A 14,024-nucleotide genomic window follows, 5' to 3' on the forward strand; every position below is an offset into this window, starting at 1 on the left:
TGGATGCTGGGAATGGATGGATGATGGGGTCGATATGGATGATGGGAATGGATGGATGATGGGGATGGATGATGGAGATGGATGGATATGGATGATGGGAATGGATGGATTATGGGAATGGATGGATGGATGATGGGGATTGATGTATATGGATGATGGGGATGGATGGATGATGGGGATGGATGGATGATGGGAATGAACGTATCTATAGAGGTGGAGTATCTATAAGGTATTAGCTTGTGTGATAGAATGAGTAAAGATCCAACATAAGGACTCATTATTTATACATTACTTACATATACTTATTGATATGTCAACTAAGCTCCTATAAAACAGAATTTTGAGACAATCAAAACATGTACAATTAATGTAATTTAGTGTTTTCTATGTAGTCTTGATAATAGAAAATTGTAATGTAATGAAGCTAAAATCTTTTGGTATTTATTGTTTTATCATTCTGAAATAAGGTGGGAGAAATGTTGTACTGTTTAAAGAAAATATAATAAAGAGAATTTGATACAAAAACATCTTCCAGCTGTTGGTAAAACGAGTTTATGGCTGATATTCAGTCAATTCACATGCAGTCAGCTATATGAAAAATGTAAATTCCTATAAATCAGATCTTTTTTGGCTTATTTTATTATCGGGCAACAGATTCAAATAAATTCCAAATTTTGAGAGGTGTATATATATATATATATAAAATAGAAAAAATACCAGCACTCTGGGTTTTTCCAAACGTTGTTCTTTATTTTTCTGTCAATCCAGAGTGTCAACGTTTCAGCCCCCGTTCGGAGCTTTCATCAGGAACTGGAGCTTAAACGTTGAACCTCTGGATTGACAGAAAAATAAAGAACAACATTTGGAAAAGCCCAGAGTGCCGGTATTTTTTCTATTTTTTATACTATTATTGTGACTTGGCACCAGGGTACAGCATTTTGACAGTTGGAGCGCAGGAGTTCTATTTGTTCATTATATATATATATACAGATAAATATATTGTCCAGATGCAGCATAGCACTTGCATTGTTCAGTGACATCACAAGTCAAGTCTGGTTGACATCATGCAAAGCTGCAGTAGTCTGACATACCTCTCTAGTGCCTCTGAGTGATAACAAGGACATTTTCTTGCTGAGCTTTTTTGCCTATTTGTCTTGGTTTTGGTGAATTATTTAACAACCAATAATGACGAAGGGCAAGAACAAAAAGGGAAAGAAGGAAAATACTAATAATCCAAAGAAACAGCAAACGAGAGGGAAACTACCGTGCAGAAATGCAAAGAGTAGAAAGCAAACGGGAAATAAGAACCTCAAAGGTGAGAATCTAGAGATAGGAAGAAGGGACGATATAGATGTAGGTGTCTCTATTAGTGATATAAAGGGAAATTAATAAAGAAATAATCATATTATATTTCATATAGTGAATACTGTCATCTAGATACTGTCATCAACCCAGATCACAGGATAGTTAAGATAAAATATGTAATGCACTGATTTACAGTCTTTAGTCAATTTTGGTGTTGACTTGGTGTCTTAGCACTGGGACACTCCCATGTACCCTCCTAGTTGTATATACATTGTGTACACTCCACACAGTCCTCACTGTGAATTGGTTTTGACCATCACTTCCATTGAATAGTTTGCCCCTTACACATTTCATGGTCCTTGAGGGGGGTTTATCAAAGAGCTGTGTTCTAAAAGTGGTGCAAAATTGTAAAACTGGACGAGTCACCGATGGCATGTGCCTGGTTGTTCTTCTGGTTTCTATGGTGACTGCACCACTTTTAGCACTTTAGGCCCCTTTTGGAGCAAAATGATCATATATGCGGAGCCTAAATACATTATTCAGGATATATCAAAGAATCTTTATATACGTTTGCTAAAATGTCCATATTTTCCCACTACAATAGATGGAAATAAAGAGAAACAGCCTGCTCTTTCATTAGACAGGTTTACCTTCCATCAACTCCTTGGAGAAGGCAATTACGGAAAGGTATGTCATATTTAAACCTCTCTCTCTACAGGTCCCCAGACTCCAACCTGTAACATATTCAAACTTCTACTTTGTCCCCCTCTAGTGTAAACTTTTCCTTTTAGCTTTGTTCCCACTCTCAAAGGAATATTTCAGAATGCTTTCAGCAACATTATATTGTAATAGCTATGGCATATATAAAAATGGATATTTCTAGTTAATCCATCAATCAATCAATCAATTAATCAATTAATCAATTAATAGCTACAGAGGAGATTTTTCAAAACGCAAATATATGCTACTTTTTTAGGGCAAAATACTAAATAAGAACAATCACATAGAAACCAATAGGATATTTATCAACAATAAGTACTTAACACATGGAACTGCGTCTGTTTTGTGTTGTTAAATTGTCCCCATAATATTTCTAAGGAAATTTAATTTAAAAAAGCAAAAACGATTTAGCCAAAGTCAATAAATAGTTAAAATAATGAATAGACGTAGAAGCTATATGGCAGGTATGACTGGATTTATTCTGAATGACGGACTGAATAATGTAGGAGGGCCTAGGCACTTCTATCTGTGGTCAATCCACATTCAGATAAACTGTTTGGGGTACACTATGTAGCTAATAATTAATCATACAAGTGAAGTCTCTTACTAAATGAAATGATTGCCAAACTAGCTACAATAGGTGTTTTAGTTATACCATGTTCCCCACCCAGCTTTCATGGATGGTAAATCAAAGGTCAGAGTCTATATATCAGATACTGATAATATCCAGATAGAAGTTATTGTATTTTATATACAATGATCTACCTTTCATCATAAAGATCCTCCAAAATGTTAGTTTTTGCTAAGTATAATTGAAATAAGTTGCCCAGTAATCTTCTTCAGTCCTAACCTCCTCTGTGTCTTCTCCAGGTGATGTTGGCAACAGATAATGTCACTAAGCAGAGTGTGGCAGTGAAAATCCTTAAAAAGAATATGCTGCTAGATGATGACATGGACAACACTCTACTAGAACGCCGAGTGTTGGAAGTTGCAACTGGATGCCGCTTCCTTACCAACCTTTTCGCCACTTTTCAGACAGAGGTAAGAAAACAATATCTAATGTCTAGCCATCCACCCTTTAATTACAAGAAACATACAACACGTATGATTTTATGTAGACTCTTCGTTTAACTAGTTTGATCGCTCTTTCCAAACAGAAGCGTCTATTCTTTGTCATGGAATACGTGAACGGAGGACATCTGGAACAAATCATGGAAAGGCATGGGAACCTGGACAGAGAAGCAGTGAGGTAATGCTTGAAGGGGGATACATGAAAGTAAAAGAGAAATAGAGGGAAACATTGGGAAGCAGTAGTATCTCCTAGTGTGAGAATAGGTTGGCAATTTACAGTTTAAAGTATATATTTATTTTTTTCTGAAGACTTTTTCTGTGCCGTCAGAGACACCCTTTACTTTAGAGTACCCAAGTAGTAACCCCAATGTCTGGTTCTGGTGGTTAAGAATATGATTATATCACTCTTTCCTCCACTACTCCAGACATTTGTTTTAATGCCATTTATTGTAGTAGTTTTGCCCTGTGTGGCTGAGTCTTGCTATGCCTGCTACCTCCACAGACGCAGTTAGTATAAGCTGACAGGGCAATGTCTTATCCTCACACTGAAGAATGGTCACTCATACTACAGACTGGATGTATGGGGAAACCTGCTTCTTCTCATTGTGGGTGCGGTGAATGGGAGGTCAACTAACCACTGACTTTTTCCTTTCATTTTTAGAAAAATCACCTTTTTGCTACTTAAAACAACTCCTGCTCCATCATTCATTAATACAAGATAGCAAAAAGAAATCGATTATATTCAGTCATTATAAAACTAAGCTCTTTTAGTAACTATTGCTTTAATCCAGATATATAATCATCTAATTTTGGCAACTCAGAATTGGCATTGCAAAAATTGTGCAACCATTAGGCCGGCAATATTGTAGCCATCTTTTTACTGCAGCATTGTGATTGGCACATTTTTTAATGCTTTAAAATGAAATGTGGCTAAAGATTATTCATGTTTCTTTCTATCAGGTTTATTGCCGCTGAACTTGTGTGTGGGCTGCAATACCTACACGGGAATGGAATAATCCATAGGTAATCTATTGTATTTATTCAATATAAATTATATTTTCTCTGTAATCTGGATGGTAACATTTTTACCTTTCTATTTAATGTTTGTGTAATTATTTCTCAATCTCGATGCTTTATCACTCATTGTAAGATCTTCTTTCTTTACAGAGACATTAAGCCGGAGAACGTTTTATTAGACAGATCAGGTCACGTGAAAATAGCGGATTTTGGTCTGGCAATAGAAAATGTGTTTGACTACACTGACACATACGGTGCCGGCACAATGGGATACATGGCTCCAGAGGTAGGGGACAAACTGTAAATGATGTCAAATGTTAATTTGAAACATAACTAACTAATAAAGCCAGTGGGAAAACAAATACTTTGTAATTATTGACTTTAGTGACTTTAAAAACAAACAAAACCTGAATGGCTACAATAGCTACTCTCGGCACCCTTAGATGCCATCTTTACTGCTATGCCAACAGCATGGTGGAAACAATTAGAAAGCTCAAATTAATGCAAAGCTAAATCGGGTTTTTATCTAACCATTTGGCTAACAAGACAATATTATAAAGAGACCACATGTTTAATGGCCACAATATAATAAAGTATGAGCAAAAAATGCAAACGTGCAATGATATGTAGTGCATAAAAATATACCATTAAGTGCACAATATAGAATATGGTAAATATGCACAATTAATTAATCCATACACTAATTAATATGGGGATATAGTTTTATGGATTAATGTCTTGAATTTTGCACTTTTACCATTTTCAATGTTATGCATTTTATAATATATTTTAATGCACTATATATTGTAACACTTCCATATTTTTGCTTTTATTGTTATGGTCACTAATAATCTCTAATAAATTATAGAAAGGGAGGAAATCATATTTTTAATGGCTTATCCTATAAGGACATGACTCAAGCACCATCGAGTCCATGAGGAGAGTCTGGGCGGTTTAATATTTTTTTTTAAGTTTTCAAAAGAGAAGTATAATATTTCAGTTCTTTTACAAAATAACAGATCTTATTGTAATATCCCCCTCTGTATCTTTGCTCTACAATATCTTAATGTATTGTGACTGTGAAAGATTTTCTGTTCTGTGTCTAGTTTGTCAATTATTCTTCTCTCAATATTTCTGACAGATGCTGAGGTTCGAAAGGTATGATGCTGGTGCTGACTGGTGGTCCTTTGGAGTCATCTTGTATAGGATGATTACAGGGCATGATGTCTTTGGCTGCAGTGTTTCAGATGAAGATACACCAAGTTATCCAGCAGATCTCAGCCCTGAGGAACGAGATATCTTAGAAAGGGTGGGTTTAATTGTATATTATAGGATAATATCATGAAAAAGAAAGATATGAATTATTACATTTATTATATCCTAAAAAGGCTTAAAGGAACACTATAGTACCAGAACAACTACAGCCTAATGTAATCATTCTGGTGTCTATAGCTCGTACCAGCAGGCTTTTTAATATAAACACTGCCTTTTCACAGAAAAAAAGGCAGTGTTTACATTACAGTCTAGGAACACCTCTAGTGGCAACTCCTCAAATAGCCACTAGAGGTACTTCCTGGTTCAGTGCTGCACAGTGTGCACACCTATTACTTTTCTAACAGTGGGGCTGGGACCTAAATTATGTTTAAACACTTTTGTATTCCTGACAGTATAGTGTTCATTTAATTATATTATCTCAATGTTTCCTTTTTACTTTATAAAGTAATTTGGGGTAACATAAATAGTCTGATAATACAAATGTTTACCAATGTGTTATTGAAAGTATAATTAATTAAAAATACAACTTATTTTCAGTGATTTAGAACTTAAACTGATATTTTATTATATGGAAATAATGCATGTGTTGTATATGATTAATGACAGAAGTGATTTTACTTTATTTTGCCGTCATTACAGCTTCTGTGCAAAATACCATCTGAACGCCTGGGAAAAAACGTCAATATTCGAGACCATCCCTTTTTCCAGTCAATTGACTGGAAGGAACTAGAGGCCGGAAGAGTTACCCCCCCTTCAAGTCTGTGCAGAGTAAGTACATGAATACAATTCTGAACCTTTAAAGCAGAACTGTCACTTGTGGGGTCCCATATTTTTGAAAAGACCTTCCTCTGCTTCAATGGTTTTACTTTAAGAGAACTCTGAGCTCCAAATTGTGTTGAGCTAAAGTTAGTGGGGGCATGGCAAGATGTTTGCCTAACATATACGAACATCATTGTTTATATCTTTTGTATATAGGCATCATCAGAGAGTTTAGAAGAATCTGGGAGCATAGAGCTCGAATTATCTTCTGATGAGTCTTCAGAGGAATCCCTTGATTCAGAAGATCAAAAGCTATTTGATGGGTTCAGTTACATCAACCCCAAATGGATTGATTTAGCCAAGTTTCCTGCAGCCCAATCTGCAGAAATATCAACAGGAGGAGGATCATCTGTTGGACCTGCACCTTCTCCCCTGCAACTGGAGAAAAGAACTCCAGCAGTGTCATCTGCAGTGGGAGCAAAGAAAAGGAAGAGAGAACGACAGAGTGAGTCAGAATTCACTGTAAAAAAGAAAAGAAAATCTGAAGTGATCAAACCAACACCAGGACCTTCTCATCTGACATTTGGAATAGGAAAAACATCACCTACCACCATGCAAAAGGTATGAAAATAAGATGTCATTACATTGCTTCAATTAGTTAGAATCCTGGACTCTCTAATATAAATAACTAAAAAATATATGAAAACTTGATGCTGCAATCTTGGACGTTTGTTCTGATATGTAATCAGGATATTGTCCAATAAAGACCCAAATGAACAATCTAAAATGTACGTTTTTTTTTGTTTTTGTTTGTTTATTGTGGCTGGTTTACAGCAACACTCATCCCCTTCTCTCCCGTACCAGGAGACAACAATGTCAAGTGTGTCATCTGCAGTGGGAGCCAATAAAAGGAAAGGAGAGAGAGAGGGTGAGTCAAAATTTGCTCCAAAAAAGAAAAGAGAATCTGAACTGGATGAACCAACACCTGGACCTTCTCATGAGACATTTGGCATAGGAAGAACTACACCTACCACTATGGAAAAGGTACAAAAATCTGGTGTTATTAGCAAATACTCAATAAATTTGAATCCTGGACATTCTAATATGAATATTTACATACAGATTAGGTGGAGTGTAAGGTGGACCTTGGCTTCAGGTATCACAGACAGCTGAAAATATATAAAGAGACACAACCTAGTGCAATATGGTCTGGTACATATACATATATAATAATCGATAGGTATTGTACTCACAAGTACAGAGCCAACAACGTTAGGCTCAATTTGCAGGCTGGTGGGAATAATAGGAGGGATCCCACTTCCTAGCTGAGCAGAATAGGATTCCCATACTGGGACTTTGTATTGTTTGTTTACGTGACCCTGAAATCTTGGACATTTGTTTTGATGTATAATCAGGATAGTGTCCAATAAAGACCCAAATGAACAATCTAAAATGTAAGTTGTTTTTTTTGTTTGTTTGTTTATTGTGGCTGGTTTACAGCAAAACTCATCCCCTTCTCCCCCGTAACAGGAGACAACACTGTCAAGTGTGTCATCTGCAGTGAGAGCCAATAAAAGGAAAAGAGAGAGAGAGGGTGAGCCCGAATTTGCTCCAAAAAAGAAAAGAGAATCTGAACTGGATGAACCAACACCAGGACCTTCTCAGGAGACATTTGGCATAGAAAGAACTACACCTACCTCCATGGAAAAGGTACAAAAATCAGGTGTTATTCGCAAAGACTCAATAAATTTGAATCCTGGACATTCTAATATGAATATTTACATACAGATTAGGTGGAGTGTAAGGTGGACCTTGGTTTCAGGTATCACAGATAGCTGAAAATATATAAAGAGACACAACCTAGTGCAATGTGGTCTGGTACATATACATATATAATACTCGATAGGTATTGTACTCACAAGTACAGAGCCAACAACGTTAGGTTCAATGTGCAGGCTGGTGGGAATATTAGGAGGGATCCCACTTCCTAGCTGAGCAGAATAGGATTCACATACTGGGACTTTGTATTGTTTGTTTACTTTATTCTAATATGAATACTTGAAAAACTTGACCCTGAAATCTTGGACATTTGTTTTGATGTGTAATCAGGATAGTGTCCAATAAAGACTCAAATGGACAATCTAAAATGGAAGTTTTTTCTTTTTGTTTATTGTGGACGGTTTGCAGAAAAATTCATCCTCTTCTCCCCTGCAGCAGGAGGCAACAATCGCAGGTGTGTCAGCTGCAGTGAGAGGCAATAAAAGGAAGAGAGAGAGTGAGTCCGAATTTGCATCAAAAAAGAAAAAGGGAATCTAAGGAGACATCTGGCACTGGAAAAACATCACCTACCACCACGCAAAAGTTACAAATCAGGTGTTATAAGCAGTGACTCAATACATTTTCCAATATGAGTAACTAAATATATTTTAAAGCTTGATTTGTTTTGAAGTGTAGTCAGGATAGTGTCCAATAAAGACCCAAATGACCAACCTAAAATTGACTTTTTTTTGTTTATTGTATACGTTTTACAGCAAAACTCATCCCCTTCTACCCTTTAACAGGAGACAACAGTATCAGGAGTGCCATCTGCAGTGACAGACAATAAAAGGAAGACAAAGCAGAGAGAGAACCAGAGTGAGTTGGAATTCAATCTACAAAAGAAAAGGAAAATCTGAACTGGCCGAGCAGGAAGAACATCAGGTGTAGAAAGAACATCCAACATTGCCACGCAAAAGGTACAAAAATAAGATGTTATTAGCATTGCTTCAATTAATTAGAATCCTGGGCTTTCTAATATAAAAACCAAACTATTTTAAAACTTGACCCCGAAATCTTGCACATTTGTTTTGATATGTAATCAGGATACTGTCTAATAAAGACCCAAATCTGAAATATACGGGTTTTGCTTTTCATTGTAGACGGTTTGCAGTAATTCTCATCCTCTATTCCCCTGTAGCAGGGGACGACAATCCCAGAAATATCATCAGCATAGAGAGACAATAAAAGAAAGAAAAAGGAGGACCAGAGTGAGTCTTAAAAAGATAAGGAAAATCTGAACTGGAAGAACCGTTTAGGACTTTCTTAAGGAGACAACAGGTGTAGGAAGAACATCCAATATTGCCACACAAAAGGTATGACAATAAGGTGTTATTAACATTTCTTCAATAAATTAGAATTGTGTGCTTTCTGTGTGGAAGAAGCACGAACAGGTATGTTGATATTGTTAAGTGTGGGCTGATAGGAGAAAGGTGGGCATATATGAGGGAAACTGTAAGAACAATAACTACTACAGGTCATTGTAATGTGCTATGAGCATATGGGAACAGTCTCCATGGTTTTGTCTAGTATGGAGTTGTTTGACAAAAGAAAGACTCTCCGCATTATCTATATCTGCCCCCTCTGCAGCTGTAGTGGGAATACAGAAACTACACTTCTACCTTATCAAGTGATAGTTAGTCCATCCTTGGATTTTAATGATTAGTTGAGAGTGTCGGAGCTCTGGCATCGGGTAGATCACAAGGTGGGAGTGGGCTGATTTTATTCTCAGTTATTATATTAATTGGTTGAATATAATGTAATGACAAATAGTATGTAATGTCAGTTATTAAACTTTTTAGTGAAGGTAAAGTTCTGCTGACTGAGCAGTAGAGAGTCTAGGAGATCAGGATTTGCTGGATAAACATCTATAAAATACCATGCATAGCTATTGTAACTGCTGTCTAATACATAGGCCTCCATTTAATATTATACACAGGAAAAAGAAAATCAATTCTAAAACCTAAAACATGGAGTAGATATCCATATAGTGGTTGTAGAAGATATATACTATTGGTTTAGAGCATTTTCTACATTTCCATTCCTTTGGAGACCAACAGGAATTATCAATTTTGTTAGTTATTTGTTTTTCTTGGCACTTTTAGATTTTATTGCTAAAAAAAATAATTTTAAACGTTTATCTAAAAATATTAAAAAAATTTGGAAATGTATCCGACAATATTAAATGGCTATAGTTAGGGATGATATTAACTGTTCTATTTTTAATTAATTGTCTTTCAGGAGAATATACAGAACATGCATCTTCTCCAATACACCTGGAGGCAGAATGTCCAGGAAAGTCATCTACACTGAGTGCAAAGAAAAGGAGAAAAAAAAAAAAAGAGTTGAAGAGTGGAACAAAATGTATTTAAAAAAAATAAATGTATATATATATATATATATCTGTATAAAACTTGAGATGTTTTACTATTAAAACGTATTATCATAGGGGGGTGGGGCTGATGGGCAAGCAGAGTAGATACATGCTAGATGGGCTTCTGAGCAAAGTCAGACAAATAACTTTAATACCTGCCAAGTTGCAGTTTTACACTGCAAAACAAATGTTACCGCACAGTGGAGATCCGAGTGACTCATCGGTGCTTCCCTGACCTGGGAAAACCTCTCTACACTGTTTGCGGCCTTGAAGCTTGACAGGCATTGGAGGGACCCCCGCTGTCCATAAACCGCATTGTACTACACATTGTGAACTTCAGCATTCTCCCCCTCCCTTTGGACCAGTAGGGGTTATCCCAGTCTACACTAGTGTGCCAACCTGAAATGACTGAAAGGCGCCTGAGTGAGAAAAGTTCAGCGGGTCAAACACTATTCCTAGATGGCCACCACAACATCCTGGACCTTCCATGAGTAGCACATTACGTAGGCCTTTCATTGACTGTGGGCGCGATTCTCTGCTAAATTTAACCGTCAAGCTACAAGAAGTGCGGAGAGGGAAAGTACACTACAGGCATACACTGTCAGAACCCCCGACCCGAAACCAGTTGGATCTCACCAGTTTGTGACACCCAGAGTGGGACAGCGGAGACATACGCCTCGTTCTAGATGGCTCCCTCACTATTCTCTCATTATGCTAATAATGGCAGCAGCTTCTGTGGCCTATGTTTTCTACATTTTATGCTTGACATTTGGGTTGGTCCTAGTGGTTTATTTGCATGTCAACCTGTTAACCTCTACAGTTACTCATTCATCACTCTTAGTGCATATAATCTGTCAAATTCCTACTACTACAACTATTTAAATATGCATAATATTTTTCTATACTTTAATCCTTTAAAAAAAAATCTGCTATATATATATATAACAACTTTTATATCTGACAATTCATTGCACTAAGTCTATAATATGCAATCCTTGTTATTAATATGCACAACAAAAATAAAGTAAAAAAAAAGTATTATCATTGGTCTTGTTTTTAATACGTTTGCCTGTGTGAAAAATGACCACAAGTTTTAATGCATTACATAGAGAAGGTATTAAAATGTATTAGCAACAACATCACACCACACCACGGACAGTAACCAGCTATATGTTTAAAATATATTAGACCCTCCACTATTAGCCAGGGCTTACACGGACCCGAAGGCTTTAGCACAACCTAATGACCCACGCAGCACAGGCTGTAGTGAATAACGCTGTTACAAACCCATACTAAAAAGGCAAGCAGCTGTAATCAAAGTTGGCCACTAGGGCCCAGTTCACCGATCACATTAGTTTTAAATTGGTTATATGCCTTTACTTACAAAACCCCTATAAAATAAATGTTTTAAAAGAGGCCACCACCACCAGGAGAGGGAGATAACTGGTTTACGTCTTGCCTACTGTTTTGATACTGTTTACTGCTAATTTTACTATGTACATATGTATTGTCATTCAGACTACCTCCTGACATGCGCACAGTCGATTATTCGGCAGGTGCGCTGTTTACCCCAACCCCCAATAACTTACAGACACCGTATTTCTGTTGCATACATACATAAAAAGGTGGAGCTCAATGCAGCAAATATTCTGAAAAACAAGATAATGCAGCAAAATAGTGTAACACAGTACATGTAAAATTTTGGTTTAAAAATATATAATGGTGTCACTCACAAGCCTGGAGTCAAACCGTCATATGACTCCGGTGGTATATGCCTCTGGACCATTCAAGGTTGTCCAAACCCCTTCTGTGTGAGGTGTTTTCCTTTAAAGTGCTGTAGTTCTTCTTTCCAGTGCTTTGGATTCTTTCTCTCACTTTGTTTGCCGGTTTGAAATAATAGATACACCAGGTCCAGGGTAGTGAATCCAATAAAGTGCTTTATTACTTTAAAATCAAAGAGTAAAAAATAAATAAATGAATCTGTGCCAGGCAAATACCTGGATAGACTAAGTAGTCCAATGTCCAATGTCCAAAACGCGTTTCGCCTTGTTAAACGGCTTCCTCAGTTGGTTGTTCTGTCTCTTCCTCTCTTCTCCTGTTTTTAAATCGCCCGCTTCAGGTTGTTAATTGTTTGTGTTTCCGGTCTTTCATTTCCGGTTTTTCGTTTTGTGGAACGCACGTGCGTTCCACTGTGCGTCCTCGCTTCCTGAATCATCATTCTGGTGAAACGCACCTTGTATTCTGTTTCCGCTTCCGGTTCCGCGGTCAGTGGAACGCACTTGCGTTCCAGCGAGTGTTATCACGGTCACCTTAGTTTTACCTTCTAGGCATTAATGCATGAGGTTTACTTTATATGTAAATAACACAATCTTTAGTGGTAAACCTTATTTTTATAATGTTACTATTATCCCTAATTTGTGTATCTTTCAAAAATGACTTCATTCCTGTTCATATATATTCCCACTATTGCATTTACATCCATGTGTGTTATAATACTTTTAAATATATTTTAAAAAAGAAAACATTTAAAGAGACCTTATCAATAAAAGCAATGTTAATATATATCCTAAAAATATATATGGATAAAATCAAATGATAATTTAAAACCCATTTCTTTAAAAAATCATTGATTAAAATGTACCATGTTAATTCATAAAATGACATAATTCAAAATCATTATTTAACCCATATGGCATCATAGTGTTAAAATTGTAAATGAATTTCATCTCCTCCCTTCCAATTTTTTTAATAAAGTCGCCACCTCTCCAATCTTTCTTCACTGTTTTGATCGCCATAAAAATTAGCCCTTCAGGGTTAAGGTTGTGGACTTTTTTAAAATGATTCGAGACACTGTGTGTCTCTACCCCATTTCTTATGTTCCTTATATGTTCTGCCACTCTTGTGTTTAAATTGCGGATTGTTCGGCCTACGTATAAAAGGTTACACGGGCATTTTAAAACGTATATTACCCCCTTTGAGTGGCAGGTTAAATGGTCTTTTATTTGAAACTTTTGGTTTATAATGGGCTCCACATCTATTATGTGACGTTTTTTGCTTTTGGTATTTCTGCATGCCAAGCACTGCCCACATCCATAGAAACCATTGCTCATATTAAAAAAGGTTTTATTGGTTTGTGTTGTGTCCTTGTTACAACTTTTTACCAGCGTGTTTCTTAAATTCTTTGCTCCTCTATATATTATTTTAGGTTTGTCTGGTAGAATGTTTTTAAGGACAGGATCATCTTTCAAGATGTGCCAGTATCTATTTACAATTTTGTTTATCTTCCTATTGTTTCCATTAAAACTACATATAAATGGGGTGTTGTGCCCGCCCCATTTTGGGTTCTTCTTTTTGTCTTTATAAATTAAAGTGCTCTCTCGTGGGATCTTGAGAACGTCTTCTAAGGCTGCTTGGAGTTTTGTTTCCTCGTACCCCTTTTGCAGAAATTGTTTTTTGATTTTATTTGCTTGTATTATATAATCACGATCCTCTGTACAGTTGCGTTTCTGTTGGAATATAAAAGTCCACAGCTTTATTTATTATTATAAACAAGGTAACAAATTGGGGTCATTGCCACATAATGTAAATTTACCCCCACCCCCCACCGTACATAAATTACCCCCGGCAATGACCCCGCCCAATAACAATAAATAACATTATAAATAACAAATAACACATAACACATGGC

The 14,024-nt window shown here is 36.5% G+C and overlaps 1 protein-coding gene across 1 annotated transcript; it reads left to right on the top strand.

Annotated features, from left to right (window-relative positions):
- Positions 1–1,185: 1,185 nt before the first annotated feature.
- Positions 1,186–10,275, top strand: LOC134576946 (protein kinase C delta type-like). The gene is made up of 11 exons (XM_063435610.1): positions 1,186–1,315; positions 1,910–1,992; positions 2,896–3,066; positions 3,183–3,274; positions 4,264–4,399; positions 5,255–5,422; positions 6,028–6,156; positions 6,364–6,768; positions 7,012–7,191; positions 7,678–7,857; positions 10,204–10,275. The coding sequence occupies exons 1-11, from the start codon at positions 1,186–1,188 to the stop codon at positions 10,273–10,275; spliced, it is 1,746 nt and encodes a 581-aa protein (XP_063291680.1).
- The last annotated feature ends 3,749 nt before the right edge of the window (positions 10,276–14,024 follow it).

The sequence above is a fragment of the Pelobates fuscus genome, chromosome 11 (assembly GCF_036172605.1).
Source record: "Pelobates fuscus isolate aPelFus1 chromosome 11, aPelFus1.pri, whole genome shotgun sequence".
Classification (NCBI taxonomy): domain Eukaryota; kingdom Metazoa; phylum Chordata; class Amphibia; order Anura; family Pelobatidae; genus Pelobates; species Pelobates fuscus.

What these genes read in the sequence shown, in the direction of transcription:
- LOC134576946 (XM_063435610.1), top strand. Translation starts at nt 1,186, where the DNA reads ATGACGAAGGGCAAGAACAAAAAGGGAAAGAAGGAAAATACTAATAAT. An exon ending in AACGAGATATCTTAGAAAGG is followed by an intron (nt 5,423 to 6,027) that starts GTGGGTTTAATT and finishes CCGTCATTACAG; the next exon opens with CTTCTGTGCAAAATACCATC. An exon ending in CCCCTTCAAGTCTGTGCAGA is followed by an intron (nt 6,157 to 6,363) that starts GTAAGTACATGA and finishes TTTTGTATATAG; the next exon opens with GCATCATCAGAGAGTTTAGA.